Source organism: Lissotriton vulgaris, chromosome 2_1 (assembly GCF_964263255.1).
Source record: "Lissotriton vulgaris chromosome 2_1, aLisVul1.2, whole genome shotgun sequence".
Classification (NCBI taxonomy): domain Eukaryota; kingdom Metazoa; phylum Chordata; class Amphibia; order Caudata; family Salamandridae; genus Lissotriton; species Lissotriton vulgaris.
The window spans coordinates 950,406,154-950,434,063 of NC_141687.1; the positions used below are offsets into that span (position 1 = coordinate 950,406,154).

Below are 27,910 nucleotides of genomic sequence, written 5' to 3' on the forward strand. Positions count from 1 at the left end.
GAGGATACAAAATGTGGGCTCACTCTGCCTTCACGTCCGGCTCCAGGGGAACCGGCGTACTCGTGCAAAAGAACTCACGGTTCCTGCCCCTATCCATTAAAACTGACGACCAGGGCTGCTTCGCGGCCGTGCAGGGGCAGTGGGAAGGGAAACTCCTGAATCTAGTGTCCGTGTACGTCCCACCTGCCTTGCACTCAGTACACCTCCCTAGACTAGGGGACTTCCTCCTGACTCTCCCTGAAGGCGCGATCATTTTGGGGGGAGACTTTAATGCTGTCCAGGATCCACAACTGGATAAATACCCCACTCCGACCCAGCATGGGGGGGAGACATACTTCCGGCGCTTCACCACGGCCATGGGACTGACCGACATTTGGAGACACCTACACCCAGGCAAGCAGCAGTACACCTTTCACTCAGCGGTGCACGGCAGCCTGTCGCGCATAGACTACTTTCTATCCCTGGGGGAGGCCCTTAGCCACGTAGACACTTCGGTGATTCACCCCGAGGTATTTCAGATCACTCCCCGCTCACACTGACGCTTTCTTTACAGACGAAATCACGTAGGCGCGTTTATCCCATACACGCTTCTTGTCTCAAGATCCCACAGGTTCGCAAGGCACTGAAACAAACCACGAAACATTACTTCCTCGAAAACTCACAATCGGTGCGTTCCCAGGCGACGCTCTGGGAGGCATACAAAACCGTTCTGCGGGGTCAGGCCATTAACACCATAACCGGACATAAGAGGCAGCTAACACAGGAACGGACGGACCTGGAAATCACCATGCAGGAACGGTCCAGGGCCCACGAGTCCCACCCTTCCCCCCTCACACTGCACGCACTTACTCTCCAGCAGCAACTCTACACTGACCACTTACGTACGATAGTTAAGGGTCACATCGCGGACACTCAACATAGGGTTTACGAGGTGGGGGACAAGGCAGGGAAGATGCTGGCGTGGCTAGATAAGCGTGAGGGCAGCTCCAGAGGGATCCAGAGCCTAAAAGATGCACAGGGGGTGACACACACCGACCCGAGACATATAACGGAGTTACTAGCGACCCATTTTGAGCAAGTATACACCCCAACACGTCAGGTTACATCGGAGGAAGCCAGGGCACTCCTCGCGCCGATCGCAGTCCAGACCCTATCCCCAGAGGCCTCGAACGACTTGGAAGCTGACATTACAACAGACGAGGTCCAGATGGCCATTGCGGCATTAAACCCGGGCAAGGCCTCAGGTCCGAACGGGATACCGGTGGAGTGGTATCAGGTGATGCCGGACACCCTTAGCACATACCTGTTGGGGATGTTTAAAGATTGCCTGGAGGGGGGCTCCCTTCCGCTAGATCAGCGTGTGGCGACTATTGTAACAATCCCAAAACCGGGCAAGCCACCGGAGGAATGCTCCTCGTATCGACCGATTTCCCTCTTAAACGCGGAGGTGAAAATCCTGGCCAAACTCCTGGCGCAAAGACTCCTGCCCCATTTGTCCTCGATTATACACCCGGATCAGTCCGGGTTTATGCCGCACAGGAACACTGCCCAGAATCTGCGGCGGCTCCATGGTGTCCTGGCTCGATCCGACGCCATCACAGACCCGGCGGTAGTTCTGGCGCTAGATGCCAAAATGGCGTTTGACCTGGTGGAGTGGGAGTACCTCTTCGAAACGCTGAAGCGGATGGGATTTGGACCTCGCTTCCAGGCGTGGGTCAGACTGCTCTACACGGCCCCGATGGCCCATGTAGTGGCAAATGGCCATATTTCGCGCACCTTCCCGTTGGGAAGAGGCACACGGCAGGGATGCCCATTGTCTCCACTGCTGTTTGCCATCTCGTTGGAGCCCCTGGCGACTCTCATACGGGCCTCTCCCCTACTCAAGGGTGTTCCAGGGGCCGGGGGTTGGGAAGACCGCCTATCTCTATACGCGGATGACATGCTTGTGTATCTCACAGAACCTGAGGAGAGCATACCGGCCCTCTTGCACATCTGCGACTCATATGGCAGGATCTCCGGCTACACGCTAAACTGGTCCAAGTCGGAGTTATATGTGTTGCGGAGCCCGGCTCCGACTCTAGACGATACGTGCCCATTGCGACTGGCGGGATCGTCATTCAAATACCTAGGCATACACATTACTAAAGATGCGTCGGAATTTATGGATAAAAACCTGAAACCGCCCATGGATAGGCTCAAGCGAGATGTCGAATTCTGGTCGGGCCTGCCGCTGACACTTCTGGGTCGGGCGGCCCTTTATAAGATGATGGCACTGCCACGCTTCCTCTATGTCCTCGAAAATTCACCTTACCCGGTACCTCACAAATTTTTTCAAAAGGTGGCAGCACTGGTCTCCAACCTCCTATGGGGCGCTCTCCCGGCAAGAGTGGCACAACCCAAATTGCGCAGGGACTGGTATAGCGGAGGAATTGCGCTTCCAGACCTAAAACTGTATTACTGGGCTGCCCAACTCAAACCTATTAATCAATGGCTCCACGCACCACACACTGAGCCGGCATACCATTCCGATAGGGTGCAGCTGGGCGCGGAGGGCATGTTGGGCCCGCTGTACGACCACCGCAGGGTACGGACCTTGGTCGGCCCCACCAAATTGACAGTACAAATTTGGCATGCAGCGACGACAGCTCTAGGCTGGAAAGGGAAAATCACGAAAATGACACCACTATGGGACTCTCGCGCGCTGGGCAACCTCAGGAATACCAAGGGGTTTACACAATGGGACACAATAGGTATATCTACGGTGGGCGATCTGTGGGACAGGAACGAGGTGGTGCCTTTTGCCCGCCTCAAGGAACTCTATGAGCTCAATGACAGGGAACTATATAGATACATTCAAATACGCCACGCTATGCTTGCGGCTATCCCAGCCAACACACCAATGCCAGAATCTTCACCCTTAGAGGACCGCTTACTCACAGACTACATGGTGGAACGTGCTACGTCCCTCACTTATCGTAAACTACTTAATAACACCCCCGACCCTACATTACACCTGAAAGAGAAATGGGAGGGGGAAATTGAGGACATGGACGAACACGAGTGGAATGAGGCACTTGGGTCCCCTAGAGAGGTTGGCATCTCAGCACGCATGCGGCTGGTACAATTTAAGATCTTGCACCGGGTTTATTACACGCGAACAATGCTGCACCGCATACACAGAGCACCCCACCCCTACTGTCTGCGAGGATGCGGGGAGGAGGGCACGTTCTTCCACACCATATGGGACTGCCCCAAGATTCAGGAGTACTGGAAACAAATACACCACACTCTCTCACAGGCACTCAATCACTCTATCTTGCCTAACCCACGACGGTGCCTACTGAACATCTGGGAACCCACCGATCTGTCCCGCTACGAGCAGCTCTGGGTCACGGCAGGGATAATGGTGGCGAAGAGGGACATAGCGCAACGCTGGGGGGCAACGGATCTCCCAACTAAATCCCAATGGTGCCTTCACATGGATCGCGTGATGCTGACTGAACGGGCAGTCTATTCCAACCGAGCCTGCCCGGCGAAGTGGAATAAAATTTGGCTGAAATGGAACGAATATAGAGGGGAAATTTGTGAGCCCCTGAGGGAGGAGGACCTGGAAGATTCCGATGACGAAGGGGAAGGAGGGTAACTTAGACGGGTTACAGAAATGAAAAGGCGGCCATGCTTGTGACGGGAGGCACCCTCTGGGCACCTACACGGTGGAAGTGTGGGGGGAGGGGGGTTTATGGGACTAGAAGACACGCCAGTACTGAACGGGGACCCCGAATTTCCATGTTCCCGAGGGATGAAGGTTATCTATGTTGCACTGATTCATGCCAGACCTAATGACCATTCCTACTGTTAATGTTCTCTGTTTGTTGTTTTCCAAAAAATGTACAAAAAACCTCCACCAAAACCTCATTTTCTGCATTGAATATTTGAACAACATGCACTTTTAATATTCCAGTATGTCCTGTTGCGACCTCAATGTCTTTATAATTTGACTGCTTGTTTTACTGGAACCGCGTTATGCACTGATCCTTGATAGCGGCCGGCCCGCAGGGTTGTAGGCGTTCCGCTGTGTACTATGCAAATGTGCAATAAAGGTTTTGCAAAAAAAAAAAACAAAAAAAAAAAACAAGAAATCTTCGTCCACTGGCTCCGCATGCATCTCCACGTGATGGTTGAGTGCTGCCCTTTCTATCAAAGCGTTAAACGCCGCCGTGTCCTCGGTTGGCGAGGTTTTGACGTTATAGGACTGGGCGTCCAGTGCAGCATGTGGATCATCAGGGTCCACAGATTGATCTATAGCCTCAGACCACTGTTGTGGTTCATCCTGAGCAGTGTCAGCATTATAAGCGTAGGCCGCTTGACCATAGTCTTCACCCATGACCTTCTCACTCCGTGCTGGAGAATATGCCATTTGTTACGAATAGTCCTGAACGTGCTCGAAGAGAACTGGTGAGGTGGCAGAGTCCTTCTTCCGTTTGAGAGGAATTTTGTAACCCTCCAAGGGATGTTCAGGCGCGATCTTCCGCTTGTGGATGGTTAGCCTGCCTGATTCCGCGTCGATAGAGTTTCGACTGGTTGTCGTACGAGGGTTCGTGGAAAACCACCCCTTCTGTGGCGGGCTTCGAATGCGTCAACGACGTTTTGGAAGGTTCGGCGCCTTTATGGAGTTCGAGTTGCTTTGCTCGAGCCGTTGGCGGAAGACCATACTTAATCAGAGTCTGTCCGATGGTTTTGGAGCTTGATGTGGTAGTCTATTCGAGCTGCTTTAGCACTTGAGGAGGACGCTTGCTTGATGGAGTCGACCCGAGCTCCCGGCGTGTAGCATCCCCAGCCTTGGGCGTCGACGAGACCTGCTGTTTCGGGTCTGCTTTGGCTTTCGGCTCGAGGTGCTTGCTGAGCAGTGGCTCGAGTCCTGAGATTTTCGGCTCGACGGCCTTCTTCGTCTGGAGGCCTTTGGCCTTGTCGCCATGTTTGTGCGTTGACGCCGATGTCGTCGAGGTGACGTGTTTGCTGTTTGAGCTCTGCTTCGACGCTCCAGTCTTCGAGGTGACAGGTACTTTCGGCGCCGAAGGGTCGTCGACAGCCTTTGACGTCGAACCGACCACCATCTTAAGTAGTTTCGGTTTCGATTTCTGCTCCTTTGGTTTCGGTTTCGATTTAGAGGAATCGACCGATGGCTCCTTAGATGTGTTCTTAGCCTGGCTTGGACGCGGGGCTATAGAACGTGTAGAAAGATCTTGGCTAAGGCCTTTCTGCGATGCCTCGACCTGAGCCGAAGGGAGCGTAATGTCAGTTATAGGCCCCGCTACTGCGGTTGGGCCTGGCTAATCACTGGAGTCGTCATCGACGGCTCCGATGGCCCCTTCGTCGTCCCCTACCTCGACGATGTCTTCTTCGTGGACGTATTCTTCAGCTTGCTCGTCCATCTCGAAGTTGGAGTCATGCTCCGACGCCGGTTCCGACCGTTCTTCGGGAACCTCTTCATCTTCGACGCCTTCTTCGTCACCGGCCTCGAAGATGTTCACTGGCTCGGGCGCCGACTGCCTCGCTGCGCGCCGGAGTTTAAGCGTCTTCTTGGAGCGGAACTTCGAGCAGGCCATACAGCTGGCCTCGTCGTGCTCGGGGGACAAACATTTATTGCACACTGGGTGCACATCGATGTGGGGGTATTTGGAATTACAGACGGGGCATCGTTTAAACGGGCTCCGTTCCATCGTTGTCTGGGCCTTTGGTGTCGAAAGCGAGAATCAGCTTCCGACGTCCGGTTTGAAGAACTGGAAAAGAAACAGGCACCGAACGAGACAATACCGATGCTTCGAAGGCCTTTTAGCCTTAGGAAAGAGTTAATACAAAGTTTCCGAACTAGAGTCGAGAAAGCACATCCGAACCCAATGGCGGAAAAAAACAATCTGAGGATGGAGAGGATGCCCATGCGCACTGTAGTCCAGGGGAGGAGCCACCTATCTCGTGATACTTCGAAGACTCTTCCAGGACAACAATGTGCAATCATCCGGACCCAACACTAGGCGGCGATCTATGCACAGATATGAATTCAGCAGCCCACATGCCTCGAACACTTGTTTTCTTACCCCAGTATTGGAACTTTCATAGATTCCCATGCTTTATATCAGAATAGCTAGCAGTAAATCACCAAAGCACATTTTGTTAGATACATGGCCTCACATAACCATATGACAATTCTTATAGCGTACTTTGCTTAATTGTAACCAAGAAATAAAACATTGCTGATACCAAAAACTGTGCTTACCAGGATTGTAGGGAAAGCGCACCTCTCATTGAAAAAGGTTCCTAAGGACTGCTTGATCAACAGCAGCGTTGTCCCGTCCTGTAGACTCTAGGCTGTAGTGCTTCGTGAAGGTATGTGTACTGCTCCACGTTGCCGCCCTGCATATGTCCTCAATAGCGACTCCAGAGAAAAGAGCCACCGACGATGCAACAGATCTTGTGGAATGTGCATGGACTTTTCTGTCCAGCGGCTTGCCCGCCTCCTGATGGCAGAATTGAATCGCACTGGAGATCCAGCTTGAAATGCCACTCTTTGCTAAAGGAAACCCCTTCCGTGGTGCGCTGTACGACACAAATAACTGCGATGACTTTAAGGACCGTGTGCGTTCTAAGTAGAATTTCAAGCATCTTTGAACGTCCAAAGAATGTAATGTCCGTTCCGCCGGAGTAAAAGGCCGCGGAAAAAATGACTTCAAGATCAAGGGTTCATTCAAATGGAATTCAGATGGCACCTTCGTGATAAATTTCGGATTGGAGCGAAGGATAAGCACATCCTTTTTAAATTGAAGGAAAGTATCCACTATGGAAAGAGCCTGGAGCTCACTAACTCTTCTAGCTGATGTTAGCGCTAAGAGGAGGGCCAGTTTCCAAGACAGGAATTTCAAGTCCGCCTTGTGAACCGGCTCAAACTGAGCTTTCATGAGTTGAGCCATCACTAGGTTGAGCTGCCAAATAGGCAGAGGTGGGCGAACTGGAGGATACATCCAAAACAAGCCTTCAAAAACGGTTTAACAATTCTAGAGGACCATAGGGACGGGCCTGAAGTAGTGTGCGGAAACGTCGATATGGCTGCAAGATGCACCTTTACAGAAGAATGTGCCAATCCAGATTTAGCCAATGATGGTATATATGACGAAATTTGATGAGGCAGAGATTTGTAAGGATGGAGACCATGTCTTTGACACCACAGGCAGAACCTCTTCCATTTTGCCTTGTATGTTTTATTAGTGCTTGGTGCTCGAGCCTGGGACAAAACCTCTACACTCCTTGGGGAGATTCAGATGACGGAACTCTCTGTGTTTAGGAGCCACGCTGACAAGTGTAGTTACTTCAGATCCGGATGGAACACCTGACCCTGATCCCTCGATAACAGTGACTGAATCTGTTGCAAGCAAATTGGATGATCCTGGGAGAGAAGGAGTTCTGTGTACCAGAACTGCCGGGGCCACGCTGGTGCAATGAGAATCCTCCTTCATGGCTCCGCCTTGATTTTCCTGAGTTCCCGTGGTATGAGGGGAATTGGCGGAAAAGCGTAAAAGAATGCGCCGTACCAGGCAATCGAAAGTGCGTTCCCCAAAGATCCCTGATGGTGAACTTTGCTTGCGTAGAACCAGCATTTGGCGTTCTCTGGAGACGGAGGTCTATAGTCTGTGTTCCCAAGACCGAGAACACTCCCTCCAGAATGGACTGGTTTAATTCCCATTCGTGATTCACCTCGGTCTGGCGACTCAGGGCATCCGCTGTGATATTGAGAGAACCTGCCAGGTGTTCGGCCTGCAGATTGATCTTGTGAAGAATCGCATAATCCCAAATTCTTTGAGCTTCCTTGGACAGAGTTTGTGATCTCGTCCCCCCTTGTTTGTTGATGTAGTGCATGGCCGTCATATTGTCCGTCCGGACCAGCACTGTTTGATTCCGAACTCTGGTAAGGAAAGCCTGCAAAGCTAACCGAATGGCCGTAAGCTCCAAAAAGTTTATATGGCACTGGCGTTGCTCTTGACTCCAGTGCCCGCTTACTTTTAGTTCTCGGAGCACTGCTCCCCAGCCTTCCAAGGAGGCATCCGTGGTCCGGATCATAGGAGATGGTGGAATCCTGAATGTCAGCCCTTCTGCGAGGTCTTTCACCAGCCACCACTCGCATGCCTCTCATTTCTGGCGTTGCCAACACCTTGTCGTTGAAAGAGCCCTCTGCTTGACACCATTGTTTGTCTAGCTCCTCCTGCAGAGGACGCATTCGCAGCCTGCAATGCGGTATTAATGGTATGCAAGATGACATCGACCCGAGCAGGGACTTGTAGAGTCTTACTGAAAGGCACTTCTTTTTCAGCACCTGGCGCACCGAGACGATCAATTTATGCTGACGTTAGTCTGACGGACGAGCTGTGCATCGTTTCGTGTCTAAAATGGCCCCAAGGAATCTTGTGGACCAGGAGGGTTGCAGAACTGACTTGTTCTTGTTGATCTGAAGGTCCAGGTGACTGAACAATTGGATGCAAGTTGAAACGGCTTGGGACGTTTCCTTGAAAGATGGAGCTTTGACTAGCCAGTCGTCCAAGTAGGGGAAAACATCCAGGGATTGTTTTCTGAGAAAAGCCACCACCGGTGCTAACACCTTTGTGAATATCCGTGGTGCAGACTGATGGCCAAACAGAAGCACCTTGAATTGGAAATGGCTCTTGCCTACTGTGAAGCGCAAATATTGTCTGTGAGCTCGGTGTATTGGTACGTGGAAGTACGCATCTTTTAAATCCAGAGACGCCAAATAGTCGCCTGGGTTCAGTAGACGAAGAATATCTTGGAGAGTAAACATCCTGAAAGACCGTTTGATGAGATGGGTGTTGAGCTCTCGTAGGTCTAATAAGGGGCGCCAAGTGTCTGCTGTTTTCCGAACCAGGAAGAACCTGGAATAGAAACCTTTGCCCCTCAGAGAGAGGTACCGGCTCTATTGCCCCCTTGATGAATAGCTGGTGGGCTTAGAGATGTAACAGTCCCAGATGTTTCGTGCAGTTGGCGCCTGGAGTTCTTGTTGGAGGAAGATCTTGGAATTCCAACGTATGGCCACTCTGAACAATATTCAGGACCCATCGGTCCGATGTTCTACTCTTCCAGCTGTCCAGACAAAAAGATTAGCTGCCCCCCACTGATGTGACTGGAAGGGGAGGAACAGTAGACAGAGCCAGGAGGCAGCTATTGCCTCTTGGCATTGTCGCGTCCCTGGCGGTTTTGATGCATTCTCTGAGATTGGCGAGAGAAAGACGCCGATTGGCCCTGGCGTTGGTTCGAATATTGAGTCTTATAAGACTGCGAAGACTGCGATGAATACCTCTGCTGGTTGTTGCCTCTATAAGAAGAGAAACCTCTGCCTCGTGCTCCTTTAAATAGGACCTTTCGCTAGTTCAACGATCCCAAGGACTTCGACGTGTCAGTGTCCTTTTTTATACTTCGCAGGGCGTCATCAACATGCTTACCGAAAAGCATCTCACCGTCAAATGGGAGATCCAGGATCTTGTTTTGGACCTCCTGACGAAACCAGGTGGCTCGCAACCAGCCCTGACGGCGCAACACCGCCGACCCTGCCAAGGCATGGAAAGCCGTAGAAGCTATATCCATAGCACAATCAATTACTTCGAAGGATGATTTTTCTCCCTCTATCAGAACTCTCCTGGCCTCTTCCTTCGTTGAGTCCGGGAGTTGTTCCACAAATGGCTCCAAGTCACACCACATCTGGCGATCGTATCTGCCTAGAATGGCTAGAGCATTTGCTGCTCGAACAAGCAGACTGGCCATGGAAGACAACCTCTTCCCCACGTTATCCGAGCGCCTACCGTCCTTGTCCGGAGGCGTAGTCAGAGGCGTCGATGGGTTTTTGGATTTGCTTTGTGCGGCCTGCGAGATCACAGAATCAGGCTTAGGCTGTCCAAGAAGACACGCAGGACTGCCATCCGGAGCCCTATATTTCTTCTCCAGCCGGGGAAGAACACAGATGACAGTGGCCGGATTCTGCATGATTTTGATCCCTTCATCCCACACGTGTTCAATTATGGGAATGGATCTTAAAGATTTTCTGCATTGCTCTTTGAAATCATACAGGAAACAGTCAGACTGCTCCGTTGTAATTGGCAGTCCGAACCTCTTCGATGCTCTTGCCATGAGGTTATGGAACCCCCCCAATATCCGCTGGCGGCGACACAGACGTGTCCCGTCCAGTGGCGTCCAAGTCTTGCAATCCACTGTCACCGGGATCCAAGTCTGGGTCCTGCAATGGATCAGTCAAAGGATCTGCATGTACTTCATCATCAGAAGATGTATCCTGCAGAAGGTTATTGGTTGGCTCAGGGTCCGTTGTCCGTGATAGCACCGCTGGCATGACCACTGGTGGTGTCCGAGGTACCACCTGTGTAGGAGGTAGCATGACAACTGGCTGTGTCTGTGGCAGCACCGGAGTTGGAGGTCGTTCAGGCTGCACTGTAGGTTATGATGGAAACCTGGTTCTGTAGTCCTGCAGCATCATTTGTAGAACAGAGACTAGAGAGGCAGGCATGGCCACCATGTCCTGACCCAAACCTTGAGGACGTTGCTCCTGAGGAACAGTGATGCACCTGTTCATATGCATGCTCATAGTATTCTTCTGTGTCAGTCTCTTGCAATTTTACATTCAAGTCTGAGGGACTGTAGGCATCCCCATAATGGCCTCCATCTTCCTCCTCCTTATCCGACTCGTCATCCAGAAGCATTGATGGTGGAAGAGGCTTAACACGTCTAGGAGACGTCATTTCTGGTGTAATTTTCAGCTTCTGTATTGGAAACTGCATTTTTTGACCCGTCGACGGCAAAGGTGCCACCGTCGTCGATGGAATAGTCAACGGCACACTGGACCTCGTCGACGGAGTCTTTATTGTCGTCAACGGCATAATCTTCGACGGTTTCGTAGTCGAGCTCTTCGTCATCACCATCAGTGTCGTCGAAGTCGTCGATGAGGCCATCAACAGCACCTTCCCTGACACCATCATCGACGAGGAGGAGGAGGAAGTAGTCCTTGTCGACGAACAACCAAGTACCTTAAACGCCGACTGAGTCGTCGACCCTGCCATCGTCGATGGTCCCGTCAACCGAGTCAATGAAATAGTTGAAGCTTTAAGAGAAGTAATAGTCGTCGACGTACCAGTTGTTTTAGTCGTCGACGGATGCTGTTTTCTCTCAGGCATGGTCCCTAGATTGACTGCAGAGTGCTTTGACAGATTTTTCCTTTTTGGACGGAGGAGAAGTGATAGAAACCTCCTTTTTGTCCTTTGTGGCCTTCTCCAATCCAGCAGCCTGTCCCAGCCTCTCCTTTTCACTTTTGTGAGGAGATTTAATGGGACTAGCCCTCTCAGACCTGTCAGAGATCTTATGAGGGGCCTTGATAGGGGGCTCGGCTGAAGTAGAGGGAGAAGACTTATCCCTCTTCTTGGATCTCCTGGAGGAAGACATAGATGTAGAATCTTCCTCATCCGATGAGAGCACCTCCTTCAGAGTCTTCATCTTCTGCAGCCAGGTCAATAGCCTTCCCTCCCTGTCTCGCAATGTTTTTGTAGAGAATGTTCTACAAATGTTGCAGTCTGTGGCCTTGTGGTCCGGGTATAAGCAATAAATACAGCTCTCATGCTTATCTTCTACAAAAAGCCTTTTTCCCACAAGATGCACAGGAGCTGAATAAAGCCTTCTTTTCCTTGTCAGACATAGTTTAATTGTAGATGAAAAGTTGAAGAAATAAGTTGAATGGAATGGAAAACTGAGCAGAGCTCAGTGGAGACTCCCTAGCACAACGTGCAGTAGAAAAATCTGAGGCTCTGAGCTCTCTCAGGAAGGTTCCAAGGGGTGAGGCTGCAGATAGGTCCTTGCAGAAAGTTTGGGCTCTTTTACACAAAGAGGGTGATATGCTACAAAATGAGATGAGGCCTAGGCCTATTTTCTCATTTGTTTCTATGATTGTTATTTTTTTTTTTATTTGCCGAGGCTCCCATTCCGACGACTAGGAATGATACAAAGCATGGGAATCTATGTAAAGTTCCAATACTTGGGTAACAAGTTTTCTTTGTATGTTTAACCCCCAAAGCATGACCCTTCTTCTCTTTGCCTGAAGGAGATTTTGAGGGACTGCGCCCAGAAGACCCTGAGGTGGTCTTTTTAAGGGCCTTCTCAGATCTTTCCCCTGAGGTATGAAACTCAGGGAAAAGGTTGCTCCTTTTCTCAGATCTCCTGGAAGAGGACTCCTCCTCACTGTCACTGGATAAGATCTCCTTCCTAGCTTTCACCTTTGAAACCAGAGTAGAAGCCTTCCTTCACAGTCCCTCAAAGTTTTATTGGAAAAGGTACGACATACTTTGCAATCCTTTGCCTGATGGTCTGGATAAAGGCAGTAGATTCAGTCCTTATGAGCTTTGTCTGTATAGAGCGTTTTCTTAGAGCAGGTGGCACAAGCTCTAAATAATCCTTTTTCTCCTCGTCAGCCATGGTAGAAGAAGGAGAAATAGTCTGAAGAATTCCAAATAATTAAATCTGGAGAAGGAAAGACCCTCTGGTCTAGTATCAATTGAATATACCAATGGTTCCCAAACTTTTTTGACCCCTGGCTCCCTTGACCTAATTGGCAGTTCGCCGTGGCTCCCCACCATTTTTTACCGGCGCACACTTTGGGAAACACCGCAGTAGACCTTTGTACTCTCTACCATTCCTATGTGACTCTTGAGTTTATCCATTTGTAGCTCTTCCTTGAGTGACTTTACAACCTGTACATTTGCAATTTATTTCTGCTTGTATCTTTTATGTAAGGCATGTAATCCTAAGTCCTTATGTATCGCAACTGGTTCTTACGTAAAGCGCTCCGACACCTTCGGGTAATGTTCGCGCTATATAAAATCAAATTAAATAAAAATAAAACCAAAGGATGTACGTTCAGATACGTATTTTATTTTAGCGATTTTTCTGCTCGGTTTTAATTGCAATTACGTTTCACTGTTTCTCATGAAGCACACTTAAACCCTAGGAACCATGTGATTTATGCAAAGCGATACTCGTTTGCGTCTTGTCCCGTTTTGTAAAATTGCACATACAAACACACAATGGTCATGTCTTACGAATTCATGTAACTTTCAGAGACAAACACGTGTGCCCAAGGAAAACCTTTCTGTTCGCGTAGAGACAGATGTGCAATCTTGGGAACGCACACGTTCAATTAATCGTGCTTCGGAAGTCGCAGAGACAAAGTCTGCACTTTTTATGGGATACAGCATTTTATCTATCTCTTCCTTTAGGCAGCTGCAGTTTTAGCCATTTCGCCGGCTCCTACAGTATTACTCGGGTGCACTGTAAAGATGTCCACAGCACTGTCCGTAACCTCACCAAGCTCTTAATTAAGGCCATTTAAATGCAGAGGGCGAGGGCTGGGATCACGTTCAGCACAAAGGAGGGGGAGGAATTGCGGCTGCAATTTCCATAACCCACATCCTGGGCGGCGGCGCGGCGCCCCTGGCGTCTCCTTACGGCGCGCCGGGGTGCCGCGGCGCACACTCTGGGAACCACGGGAATATACTGAAGAGTTTGAGCAGAGCTCAAAGGAGACTCCCTAGCACAACGTGCGGTAGAAAATCTGAGGAGCAGATGGTTCTCTCTGGAGGGTTTCTAGAGGGTGAGGAGCTCTGATTGGTTCAGGGAAAAGTTTGGTCTCTTTTACATAACAAGGGTTATGGGTTGCAAAAGGGAAAGGGGCCTAGGCCTCTTTTCAGTTTGCTATACTACTAAGCATAGCTTTTTTATGTACCAGAGACTCCCGTCTCGGCGATGGGGAAGGATTCAGGCATGTGAATCTATGAAAGCTCCAATACTGGAGTAATGATTTTCTTCTATCAGAATGATGGACATGCTTCACAGTCCTTTACGTTGTGTTGCGGGGATAGGCAGAGGTTGCAGACCGCGTGTAAGTCGCTGCGTGGAAACTTAGCACAACACCCGGGACATAACTTAAATGGAGTACGTTCCAGCGACTGCTGGTGTGGTTGACACGGGTAGGCCCGATGACCCGCCTCGAAGCTCTCGATCGAAGTTTCAGATTTTAGACTATTACCGTCAACTGCGAACCGCCATCAATAGACAATACTGTCGAGGGTAGAGGATTGCCAGTCGAAGGGTTTTGAAAACGATACCGAACCACAGCAATATACATCCGAACGGGATGGCGGTAAAAAAACAATCTGGGGATGGAGCAGATGCCCATGCGAACTATCACCGAAAGGAGCAGTCACCTACCTCATGACTACAAAAACTTCCTCGAAAAAAAAACGAAGTGCACACATACGGACCCAACACCAGATGGCAATCTATGCTAAAGCATATGATCTACAGCTCCTATGCTTTGAACATAGTGTTATCGGTTTTGAGGTAAGTATTTGGTAGTGGGAGTTTAGGTTCAGGGGGTAGACTCAGGGGTCCACCAGGGTCAAGGATGCACTCTATTTACACCCTCAGCAGCACTAGGGCAGCTGGGTTCAGAGTGTTGAGGCCCAATGTTATTCAATGGGAGATAGAGGGCCTCCGGTTGGTGGCTGCTGGCAAGCAGGCCACTTGGTTGTGGGAGCAAAGCTCCTGGACTTTAGCTCAGGGCAAATGGGGAAACAAAGTAGCACCAAAGGTGTACCCTCCGAGGCACTAGGGAGGCCGGGTGCAGTTTCAGCGTCGGACGCCCAGTTTTCAATGGAGAACCTCCGGTTTGTAAAAACACAACAGGCTTGAGAACGAAGGTCTTCTGGGTGCGACCACCACTTCGAGAGGTAAGTTGGAAAGTTAGGGGTTGGTTAGGCACAGTCAGTTTGGGCACACAAGGCTGTGGGTCGTTTGGTGCAGGGGTGCCTTTTGGGGTCAGATCTTACCAGCTCCTGGTTGCGGTTATGGGGGGCCTTCTGGATTTAGACTGCAGATGTCGGCTGGAGGCTTGGCACCTCATCCCAGGATGTGCATGGTTTTAGGCCCCAGAGAGCAGCAGGCTCTCGACCCAGGGATGCAGAAATATGTCTGGAGGTGGCAGTTGAAAGCAGCCACTCGGCCCGGACACTAGTGGTAGGTTAGTTTTCAGGGGGCATCTCTAAGATGCCCTCTGTGTGAATTTTTCATTGAATCCCACACGGGCATTAGTGTAAGTTTAATGCGCTGAGAAGTTTGAAAGCAAACTTTTCAGTTTTCAGTGTAGCCATTAGGGTTCTCTGTCGTTTATAATGAAACTCCCAGCACCATATACTCTTAATGGCAGTAGTGCACTTACAATTTCTAAGAATGGACTTAGACACTGTAGGGGTACAGGGGTCATGCACCTGTACCCTCACCACTGGTATAGTGTATGCAGCTAGAGTGGTGACTAACCTATTCCAGGGTAGTGGGTTGTAGGCATGGCAGACATGTGCCATGTCAACTCTTCACTTTGTTCTGCACCAAAACACGCTGCCGGCAAAGGCAGTGTGTGACTGCAGTGGTACAGGACCTATAAGGGTGGCAAAATAAGTGCTGCAGCCCTTATAGACCTTCTCTGGTCACAGTGCCCTGGGTACCTGTGGTACCATTTAGCAGGGGCTGACCTGTGGCCAGAGATGCCAATTGGGTTTAGGCTTCAATGCAGTTTGGGGGAAAGAACATAGGCCCAGGGTACCTGATTGACTGAGGGTGCCCTGGGCTCCTGCTAAAGTACATCAGTAATTCAGCATAAAGTGGGGGCAACCATGTAGAAAGAGAGCACTTTCTCACAGTGGGTTGAGGATCATGGCTGAAAATTTCAGACCATGGTCTGATTTTCTTAGTCAATGATAGCATACCTTTTCACTATTTTCCTCTACCATGAATCTATGTTTCAGCAATAGTCTGGCCCTTTTTCTACTGTATGCTTTGCAAGGGAGCAGATGCAGGATTTCTTCAAGACTCAAATCAGTTATTTTAGTAGGTACGCAGTAAGGGAGATCATACATGAAACACTTCCATTGGATCATATTGTGTCATATGAGCCAATGGAAGAAACATTATTCTCATGGCCAAATACACTTGACCTATTAACGTGGATTTTTAAAGACTCTGCACCGATCTGTATTATTCTTCTCGATCCCTACAATTATGTGTTTTACCTGTATTATTGACTTACCTGACTGTCTATGCTCACATTTATTTGTAATATCTGCATTATTGATGTACCTGTTCTACTATGCTCCCTCACGTACCTACCCAAACCACTTATTACCTACAATTACGCTATACCTAATGACCTGTTATTCACTCTCTTGTTTGTATTCCCTGCTTTGTAAAGCGCTCTGATATCTGCAAAGATCTTGTTCGCGCTATATAAAACTTTCAAAATAAATAAAATAAATTATGCATTCAGACAAATGGGACATCTGTACTGTTCACTTACCAATAATGGCCAACCAGAAGACTAACAAAAAATATTTGAAGGGGCAACTAGATAAAAACAAAAACGCAATTTTGGGGTAAAGTCGTGCCCTAAATATATCGATGGTGAAGTTCGTAGCATTACTCACCAAACGACTTATTTCTTCTTGCCTGTCTGGAGCAGATCTTGCAGTTGCTTTGATCATCGTGGATGTTTGATTGTCCGTCAGCTTCTTGATGCACCGCTGGCCTGCGACAATATTACATACCTGGGGAAACAATCCAGAACCTTACCCTGTGTCTCATTGAATCTCTCCTGAAACAGAGGCCATTCAAAAGAGTTCTAAAACATTCACACTACCAACTAGCCTCCAATGTTTTTAACTACCCACTTCATTAATCGTTAGCAGGGCAAACTTAACCTAGATCTTTAATAGTATAAAATTAGGCCAACTTTAGACAATTTATGGTTTGACAAAGTTATGCCACAGAAGTACAGTTGATAAGATTAAGCAGTGCAGGTACAATAACATGTGCTTACTAGCAAAGAAAAAGGCAAATGAAATATCCTTATTATGTGGCTCCCAATACCAGTGAACTTATAGAAGCATTAGCCTTTGAGCCAAATAAGGAATGGAGACACTGGGCTGGAAGAAGTGACCTGTACAGGAGCACAAAATTCGGTCAGTGGGGGAAGTATACATGATCTCCGATCTCCAGGGTCAAAAGCTAACAATTTAACCAGATAACCACAATTTCCTTCTTTAAATTGTGTGCCATACTAGTTAATGCCTTGGATATAAACAATCGTAAATCTGTCAGTGCATGACCTAGACATCTGTCAAAGACAGACAATTCCTCACCCCCTTCTTAGTCCCCTGCCTAACTTAAAAGGCCTGCCAGAAAAGAAATTAGTTCATTAACTAGTTCTCCAACATTGGTATCTTTTATATATTCACCTCCTCCAGGTGGTGCAGGGCAGATGTCTTTCAAAGGTAGAAGGAGTCCTCACTCTTCCCTGAAGGGGACACTCAGCCTGTATTGCTTTCAGTAATGCCAAAGCAGATAGACAAGTTTGGACAGGGCTTGAATTTTTTGTGGTTGAGCAAATGATACAAATAGCAGGTCTGATGTGCTTATGTGCTCTGTCCTGTCCATATAGAATTTGAGACATCTATGCAAATTTAGCAAATGTAATTATCCTTCTGCTGGTGAGTATGGATTGGGAAAGAAGGATCCAAGAATGACAGGCTCATTCAGCTGGAACTCGGCAGGCACATTAGGAATTAATTTAGGGTTGGTTTTGAGCATTAGTGAACATGAGAGGGGGTTCTCGGATGGTGAATGCCTAAATCGCTGCTCCTCTCTTCTCTTCTCTGCTCTATGTACTAGCTCAAAAGGAGGTAATATCAGCGGACTAGATTAAGCTCTCGTGGAACTGGAGGATGTCAAAGAGGTGGAAAATATCTAAAGAGAGCTTTCATGAATTGTTTAATAATACTTTGTGAGAACAGCAGACATCATACGGTAACCCCCTCTAAACTTGGGGACTGCAGCCAAATGTACCCCAACTGAAGAATATTTGAGACATTTGGCCAAATTTAACAAATCTGGCAAAAATCTGAGAAGGCTTTATTTTTAGGGGATGATGACCATTATTCCTGCACCAGACCCAAACACTTCTACTTAGCATTGGAAGTTTCAGTCCAAGATGAAGCACAAGCCTTCACCAGAATCAGATTACACTAGGTAGTCAGGTACCAATGCTGTCAAATTCAGCAATTTAAGATTATGCTAAATAATCGCTCCTTGATGTGTGGACAATATCCTGGGATTCACCTTCAAAGGAATGGCTCGGCGTGCTGCCAACTGCAGCAGCTCGTTGTACTGGTATGGGCAAGGTCACTCCTGAGCAATGAGGATCAGATTCCAAGACCTCTTGGCTCCGTTCTGATTATCATTGGTTTGTACTTGTGAGGAACCTCTTTTCCTTCCTGCAGACCTCCTGTAAGTTTGCCTTTGGTTTCGATTAAAAGAGCATCATTGAATGGCCGTTTAATATGTAGACATGGCCAGAGCTTGATATTTAATATTACAAAATCAGAAACATGAATCTTGTGAGACTTGTAGAACAAAGTTTTGAAGCATATAGATACGGCCAGAACTTAATATTTAACATTAAAAACTCAGTGATACGAATTGTGTGATACATGTATAAGAATGCAGGAGGGATAAAAACATATATGAAGTATATATGCAATTAGCACGATACTGAGTGCTGACCCAGATAGTGTAAACAAAGGGAGTTCCAAGGGTGTCATGCTCAGGAATAAGAGGTGGAAATCCTTTAGACTAATTATTAAATCAATCAGTATAGCACACTACAAAAAGATACCGTTAAGCCTTGATAGAGAATGGCATTAATTGTAACATCAGCATTAAATACCAACATATTAACCCCCTGTTTTAGATTACCGTGACTGAGAAATGGGTGTGTAATAAACGAATACATAGAGATGTCTGACAAAATTGTAGATCATAAGCTGTAGAGATCAAGTCAACAACGTACAATAAGGTCAGTTACAAATATACCAATGACATTATGATATAAGGTAGATATAAATTTAAGAATAGAGGAACTTATGTGATTTAATTGCGCTTTCAGAATAAAAGCGGAGTTACCTTTCCAGAAAAATCCTCCTCTCTATTCTTTATATGAAGAAAGCTGACCAGTATAGCCACTAAGTCTATTGATTCAACTCATCCCTGGGTAAGACGGAATCACTTATATCTTATTCACACACTCCCATAGTGATAAGAATGAGTTTTAAAACTTATGATTTCCATTTTAGGCACATAAACTCCATCTGCCTGAAGGTTTAAAACTACATGATCAAATTATATAAGTGAACGATTAGAACCTTATACTACACATTTGGTCAGATCTACACTAAGGGTGAGAATATATCCTGGTTTTCAACACATCTCCTTTTGAGACAGAGTCTCGGACTTCTGATTAAAGAAAATGTCTGATAAGACCTAATCAGAGGCTTTCTGTTAGGCACCCAATGCAGATAAACATATCAAATGTGACAACTTTTCAATCTAGTGTCACTTTTAAATGAGGTTGAACTCTGTTTCTCCATCTATGAGAGTGTTTCACACCCCGGTTGTGTTGGGAGATTTTGGTGTAACTTGATACCTCACAGTAATCATTAAGTGTTATATAAAGGAAATGTGTTAGATTAATTCAACTGTCCTTTGGATTATGAGATTTGTCACAGGTACATTATATTATATTTGTAATTTCAGGTACCCTGTAAACACACGCTGAAGAGAAAAACTTTCTTTGTTGGTCCTGAGGAAGGTGGTACAAGCCCACCGAAACGCCCGTAGACCTGGCGTGGAGATACACGATTATTATCTGTGTTACCTCAACCTTAGAAATTGTTTCGGGGTGTAAAAAGAAGTGTGTGTAATTGTGTGAATGAGCAGGTGTGAATGTTGATAAGTGTGAGTTCGACAGGGTGCTTACTTTCTATTATAAAAATTCCTTTTTATTTATATATCGATTTGTAGAGATAAAGGAACTGTTTATTGAATTTTAATGTCTAAATGATTAGAAGTATTATTGATGAATTGATTAACACATATGGAAAAATAGTAAAAATAGGGAAAAAAAGTATTTTTTGATATACTACAGAAAAAATGAATACAATACCAGAAATTAGATTAAAAAAATGTGTGTACCTGTGTTAATCTGAAGGCCTACTAATTAAATATATGAGCTACGCCTTATGAGAAAGTACTATAAGGTCATGGGGGGACTTTATTATTATTATATTATATAAATTTTGTATCGCGCAACTAAGCCCCAGGGGCATCAAGGCGCCTAACCAAAAAATCCAGCAGGAATGGAATGCGATAATTACAAATAGGCCTTGATGAACAACCAAGTTTTGAGCGCCTTTTTAAAAAGCAACAGGGATGGTTGAGCTTTAATCTCTAAGGGGAGAGAGTTCCATAGTCTTGGAGCCACATTAGAGAATGCTCTACTGCCCCAGCGAACTTTCTTAATTCTGGGGACCACCAGCAAATCAAGTTCAGATGATCCAAGAGTCCTGAAAGGTATATGACGAGTTAGCAAAGAGCCCAAAGGGCTTAAAGAATCATCCATGAAAGCTCTGAAAGTCATACACAGGATCTTAAAAGAGATCCTTTGTTGTATCGGAAGCCAATGAAGGCTTTTTCTGGCTGTCGTGGCAGAAGATGCATTGGGTAGAGCTAAAACAAAGCGCCCAGCAGCGTTCTGGACAACCTGAAGGCGCTGCGTGAGTCCCTTGTTGACACCTGCATAAACAGCATTGCAGTAATCCAACCTGGAACCCACTAACGCGACCACTATCTGGTTGCGTGCTTGAGGGGAGAGATGGTGCACGATTTTTTTCAGGATCTTAATTACTCCCCAGCACGTGGCCACTGTTCGATTAACCTGTAGGGTCATGGACAAGGAGGTATCAAACAGAACGCCGAGATTTTTGGCCGATTGGGAAGGAGATGGACACGTTCCCAAAGATGGAGGCCACCACTCACTCGACCAAATATCCTGGTCCTTGCCAAAGACCAGGATCTCGGTTTTCTCGCCGTTCAACCTTAAGGAGTTCTGAATCATCCACTCCGAGACTATCTGCATACAGGTCTTAAAGTTGACGGCGGAAGTGGTGACCGAGTGGGCCAGAGACACCATGATTTGCGTGTCATCGGCGTATGAGATGACCTCCATCCCCTGCGATTTTACTAACCTAGCCAGGGGGGCCACGTAAATGTTAAATGGGGTAGGGCTCAGAGCCGACCCTTGTGGCACCCCATACTGCAAGGATTTAGCAGGGGAGAGGAACTCTCCAAGCAGGACCCTCTGCTCTCTCAGATGGAGAAAAGAGTGCAGAAGGCTCAGGGCAGGCCCTGTAATCCCCGCCTCCCTCAGACGAGATGTTAACGTAGAGGGAGACAGGGTGTCAAACGCTGCTGTAAGGTCAAGCAATACCAACACAGTGGTTTGGCCCGAGTCCACCTTCATCCTGATATTATTCACAACCATAGTCAGGGCAGATTCCGTGCTATGGGCCTTTCTGAGAACTAACTAAGAAACCAGAGGAATCAATAAAGGCAGATAGATGTGCATTCAGGTGAGATTCAAGCTTTTTTGCAGGAGCTGGCAGCAGGGATATAGGCCTGAAATTCTTACGCTGTTCTGGGTCCAGGGTGGGTTTCTTCAGGAGGGACCTTTTTCCACACCAAGGGAAAAATGCCTTGGGTCATGGCCCCGTTCATCACTTCCAGCAGAGGCGGCAAAAGCGTCTGCCTACAAGCTTTGAGTCTTCAGGGGACAGGGATCCAAAGGCGAGGCTGATTTTGTTCGCTCCAACAGGAGATCTAGCCCTTCAAGAGAGAGTGGGGGAAACAGAGAAGATCTGTGCAGGATCACTGGACCGGGCTTCTAGATTAGCTAGGGTTTGGGCAGAAGAGTCCCCCAAAGTATTCCTCTGAATCTCCAGGGCAACATGGATGTCCTCAATCTTTTTGTGGAAAAAGTCGGATATATTGTTGCATAGCTCTCGCGAGGTCACAACCGGATCAGGCATTTGCAGAGAGCAAAGAGAATCAACGATTTTAAAGAGTTCTCTAGCCGAAGATAGAGAGGTGGTGAGATTCGCAAAGAACTCCTGTTTTTCTTTAATTACCCTAGACTTATATTCTTTAAGCAAGTGCTTATGCATATCTCTTTCTAAAGGGTCCCATGTCTTCCTCCATCTCCTCTCCTGTCTTCTACACCTCTGTCTTAAGAGTCTCAACGGCTCTGAGAACCAGGGGGCAGAGGGTTTACGTCTTGCTGAGTACCTGAATGATAAAGGAGCGAGTTCATCAACGGCCTTAGCAATGGAGTGAGCAAGATTTTGAGCGGCGTCATTATTATGCATCATTGAATGTATCCAGACTGTTTGAAGATAATAAGGGAGTCCTTGACCTCCATGTTGGTTGAATCCTGCTCTGAAATTTTGTGATCTCCGTGAGCCACAAAAAGTAGATGTCGCAAATCTGCTATACTGCAACAGCCTCAACATCTTTGCTGTATCAGTGTCAGTTTTAAGGACCAACTGAATGTTTACCAAAAAGAATTAACCATCCAAAGGCATTTCTCAGATTTCAGATTGGAAATCCATATGGAAGACTCTGGATTTTAACCATCCTTGCCCCTTAGTACAGTCAGTCCTGCAAACTGGCAAAAACCTGTATTTGAAGCATCAATCGCCACATCAATAATGAAAGTGGTTAGTGCTCCTTCCTTCACGATAGCTCTCGCCATTTACCGCTTACCCTGAGGAATTCGATGCATAAATGACGCTATATATTATGCCACATTTGGTGATCGTAACAACCTAGAATCGCCAGAGCATTGGCTGTGTTATTTAAGGTGGCTACCATGTAGGAAATTCTGACCCAGATCATCAATACATTTGAAAGATAGTATAATTGGAGTCTTGGTCCTTCTCTGGGATGCTGAAGCTATTTCTTAAAACTGTCTGGTATGACCAGTGAGGCAAGCTGGAGCTGAACCCGGGGCTCGGTGTTTCTTTTCCAGATGTGGTATGACCTCTGGAACTGTAGCAGGTGTTATTCATCTTTTTCAGACCTTTGGACTAGGCTTAATCAAGATTAGGTAGGATTTAACGTATTTCCGAGGCTGCTCCTTAAAGAAATATAGGCTACAGAGGTCATCAGTAGGTTGAAGTTCTTGCCAGCTCTTTCAATCAACAAATGACATTTTGTGATCGTCAACATCTTGTGGCATTGACCATAGTTTCCACTTAGGACAATAAAATCTCGCCCATCATCCCTGCCATCACCGTCTCAAGGTAGCTCACCTTCCTCTCCTACATCAGAATAGGTGAAACCATTAGAGAAAACATCAGCAATGTCTACGCCATGGACCGATCACCTTGGCTTTGAAGGAAGTGGTAGCAGTGAAGGATGCCTAGAGAGTGAAACTAGTAAAGGAGCAGGTTGAGAAGGGAGGACAGGAGCAGTAGGTAACCCCATATTAGGTGCATTAGATGGTGTTGCAGCAATCCTTTCGTAAAAGTATCCATCATTTGTTGCAACACTGATAAGAAGGCCATTGGCACTTGGACCACAGCTTGCTCTGTGTAACATCTAGGTGGATTGGATTCTGCCTCTAAGAACTTCCAGACTTGTACTTCCGTTGACACACATTCAATGTAGGACTAGTCACTGTCCATTGCGTCCTTTCAAAATCTAGGACAGATCTCACAACAAATTGTGTTGTGCTATAAGCAGTCAGTGATGCATAAGAACTAGTTTTTTCTTCTTGATCAGCCCAATAAATGTACTGGAAGAATATCCGTCTCCCTAAAAAGTGAAAAAACATTTTCTCCCATGTTATTTGACTGCGTGGTTCCCAACAGTGATGCTGTCAACAGTATGCTCTAAATTGACTGAATGCTTGACAGTGACAGTTTTTTCATTGACGACGATGCTGTCATCTTAGAAGATATCTTCTTCGTTGACAAATGATGTAGGAAGCTGGCTCTATATGGTGTATCAAAATGAGATACCCTGTAAATAGTCCAGGGTTCCCTCAGGAGTAGACCGGGGCTTTCTATGGCAATCCCATGCTGTTAGGGGTTAGTGTGGTCGAGCATATTTAGGCTTATCTGCAAGACATCTGAAAATACACAAAACAGTAAATGAGAGGCTACTCAAGCAGGAGATCCACATCAATTTATAGAAATAGTAATTATCTTTATTGATGTTTAGTCATCAGGAGAACATTTTTCAGGTAAGTAAGTTTTAAATTATGAATTCTTTCAAGTTCACGAAGTCAACAGTGCAATTTCTGAGGCCTGCAATGTTCTCCTATGGGAGTGAAAGTCAAAGCACCATTCCGGTATAGGACAGTGACTTCTCCAGGATTTAAGGTGAGTGGTGGGCAAGGTCCAAGACAGCACCAGCAGCGGCACACGCATGGCCGGGTGCAGAGGTGCAAAACAGGGTCAGGTTGCCAAAGTTATTCTACTGAGAACGGTTACGGTAAGAAGTCTGCAGGCTTTGATTGGGGGACGAGTTAGGCTGACTCAATCGGGAGGCTCAAGGACACTTTTGGTCCTCTTCTCCACATCCAGGGGAGACTGGTACAGGTGTCTTCAGTCATCAGTTTTCTTACCTGGAACTGTTGTGGTAGAGGGGGGGCTGCAGGCGACATCTGAGGGTTCACGAGGGGTGAAACCACGAAGGAATCGGACTCTGGAGGATCTTGATGGCGCAGTTTGCACACTTCCACTCTGGCTTGGAGCGACAGGTGCAGTTGTGATATCAGGAATCAGGTTTTGGCAGGCCCCAAGTCCTCAGAGTCCTTTCTTTGGAGTTTCTGTAGGATGCAGGGAACAGTTCCACAGGAGGTCTTAGTTCTTTATTTAAGGCAGGCAGTCTTCCCAGTTTTTGCAGGCACAATTGCAGGATGAGACATCTTTAGCACAGTTTAGACCAGGAACAGCAAACAGGCCGCAGGACTCCGTCCAAGACAGTTGATCTCTTCAGTCTTCTGCTTTCACAGATCTTCAGTATCCTTTGTAGGTGGTCAGGATCTGCTCTTCTGGTGAAAACTCAATTTCGAGGCATTATTGTTATTGTTAATGCAAATGCTACTTACCAGTATGCATCTGTTCTTGGCATGTAGGGCTGCTGACATTCATATCTGTGCATAGATCGCCGCCTAGTGTTGGGTCCGGATGATTGCACATTGTTGTCCTGGAAGAGTCTTCGAAGTATCACGAGATAGGTGGCTCCTCCCCTGGACTACAGTGCGCATGGGCATCTACTCCATCCCCAGATTGTTTTTAGCCATTGTGGCCAAGATGGAGTGAAACTCAATGAATGATGACCATGCCATGAAATGATATGTGAACACTGCAGCTGCTACAGGCGCCAGGGAGGAGGGTGGGCGATATGAATGTCAGCAGCCCTACATGCCAAGAACAGATGCATACTGGTAAGTAGCATTTGCAGTTCGAGGCATGTGGGCTGCTGAATTCATATCTGTGCATAGAATACATAGCAGTCCCTCCATTAGCGGCGGCCGCCCGTGCCAGCTGCAGCAGTTTGGAAAAGTGTCTTGAGAACAGCCTGCCCTACAGCTGCCTGCTGTTTGGAGTGCACGTCTACACAGTAATGCTTGGTAAATGTGTGTGTGGTAGACCATGTGGCTGCTCTACATATGTCCTCTAAGGGAATGTTACCTAGAAAAGCCATAGAGGCCCCCAACTTTCTAGTGGAGTGGGCTCTTGGTGGAATGGTAAGAGTGCGTTTTGCTTTTGCATAGCAGATTTGAATACATTTCACGATCCACCTAGCAATACCAGCCTTTGAAATAGGGTTACCTTTGTGATGTGGCGCAAAGGCAACAAAAAGCTGCTTAGTCTTTCTAAAATCCTTGGTCCTATCAATGTAATACATTAGGGCCCGTTTAACGTCAAGGGTATTGAGCATCCGCTCCGCCAGTGACTCTGGATTTTGAAAGAACACCGGCAACTCAATGGTTTGGTTGATGTGGAATTGAGACACAACCTTGGGTAGAAATTTAGGGTTAGTGCGGAGCACTACCCTGTTTGAATGAACTTGGAAGAAAGGCTCTTGGATTGTGAGGGCCTGCAGTTTACTAACCCTCCGTAGCGATGTAATTGCTACCAGGAAAGCCACTTTCCACGTTAAGAACAGGATCTCACAGGAATGTAGTGGCTCAAAGGGAGGACCCATCAGTCTTGTAAGAACCACATTGAGGTTCCATTCAGGAGCTGGTGGAGTCCGTGGCGGAATGACTCTTTTGAGGCCTTCCAGAAATGCTTTGATGGCAGGCACCTTGAAAAGTGAAAGGTGCTGTCTATTTTGGAGGTATGCGGCCATCGCAGACAGGTGAATGCGAATGGAAGTATATGCCAAATTACACTTGTATAGATGGAACAGGTAACAGATGATGATCTGAATAGAAGCATCTAGTGGATCAATGTTGTGGTTTGCGCAATAGATGACAAACAGCTTCCATTTTGCCGCATAACATGCTCTAGTAGTGGGATTCCTAGCCTCCCGAATGATGTCCATGCAATTGGGAGGAAGATTGAGGTAGCCAAATTCTAGGACTTCAGGAGCCAGATCGCCAGGTTGAGCTGTTGCGGATCTGGGTGCTGAATGTCGCCATGGCTCTGCGTCAGAAGGCTGGGTGTGAGATGAAGCCTTTGATGCGGTACCACGGAAAGTTCCAGAAACGTGGTGTACCATGGTTGGCGAGCCCACGTTGGAGCAACCAGGATGAGAGTCATTGAGTGCTGCCTGAGCTTACGCGCCACCAGCGGTATCAGAGGTGCTGGGGGAAAAGCGTACGCAAATCTGCCAGACCAGTTCATCCATATCGCATTGCCCTGCGACTGTGGGTGTGGGAACCTGGCGGCATAGCTTCGGCATTTTGCGTTCTCCCTTGTGGCGAAAAGGTCGATCTCTGGATGACCCCACCTTTGGAAGTACGGTTAGAGTACAGATAGATGTATCTCCCACTCGTGCATTTGGTGGCTGTGCCTGCTGAGCAGGTCCACCATCTGATTGTCCTTGCCTGGGAGATGTTCTGCCATGAGGAAAATGTTCCTCTGAATGGCCCACTTCCACATGCTCTGAGCCAGATGAGACAGCTGCGGAGAGAGTGTGTGCCTCCCTGCTTCTGAATGTAGTACATGCCGTCATGTTGTCCGTCCGGATCAACACGACCTTGTTGCACAGATGTACTTTGCATTCAAGGCCATGAAGATCGCCATCAGTTCCAGTACATTGATGTGCATCTTCCTTTGCTGTAGCGTCCATAGTCCCTGCACCGTGTATTGGAGTACATGCGCTCCCCATCCCTGGAGAGAAGCGTCCGTTGTCAGGATAATCTGCGGCACAGGCTCTTGAAACGGTCGGCCCTTGCAAAGGTTTTGTGGATTCCACCAATGCAAAGAGTTGTATGCCCGACCGCTCACCAACACTAGGTCTTTTAACTGCCCGTGAGCCTGAGTCCACTGACGTGCTAAGCACTCCTGAAGCGGACGCATATGTAGTCTCGCGTGTGGGACTATGGAGATGCAGGAGGCCATCATGCCCATCAACTGCATGAACACTCTTGCTGGAAGCGAGTGTTGAGGTCTGAACTTTTGGATCAGAGATTGAATGCTGTCGACTCTAACTGAATTTGGCTGCGCTGTGGCCGCCTGAGTGTTTATGGTCGCACCCAGATACTGCCGTATGTGGGCGGGCTGGAGATGGGATTTTGGGTAATTCAGTGAGAACCCCAGATCGTGCAGAAGGTGAATGGTGTGGGACACGTGGTCGGCGCACTGCTGGGCCGACTTCGCCTGAATGAGCCAGTCGTCCAGAT

The 27,910-nt window shown here is 47.5% G+C and overlaps 1 protein-coding gene across 2 annotated transcripts in view; it reads right to left on the bottom strand.

Annotated features, from left to right (window-relative positions):
- Window positions 1–27,910, bottom strand: part of AGO4 (argonaute RISC component 4) — a 464,331-nt gene that overhangs the window by 269,818 nt on the left and 166,603 nt on the right. For both annotated transcript variants that reach the window (XM_086956500.1, XM_086956502.1), the window contains exon 9: window positions 16,584–16,703. In XM_086956500.1, the coding sequence (XP_086812626.1) occupies window positions 16,584–16,703 (120 nt within the window). The remainder of the gene's footprint in view (window positions 1–16,583; window positions 16,704–27,910) is intronic.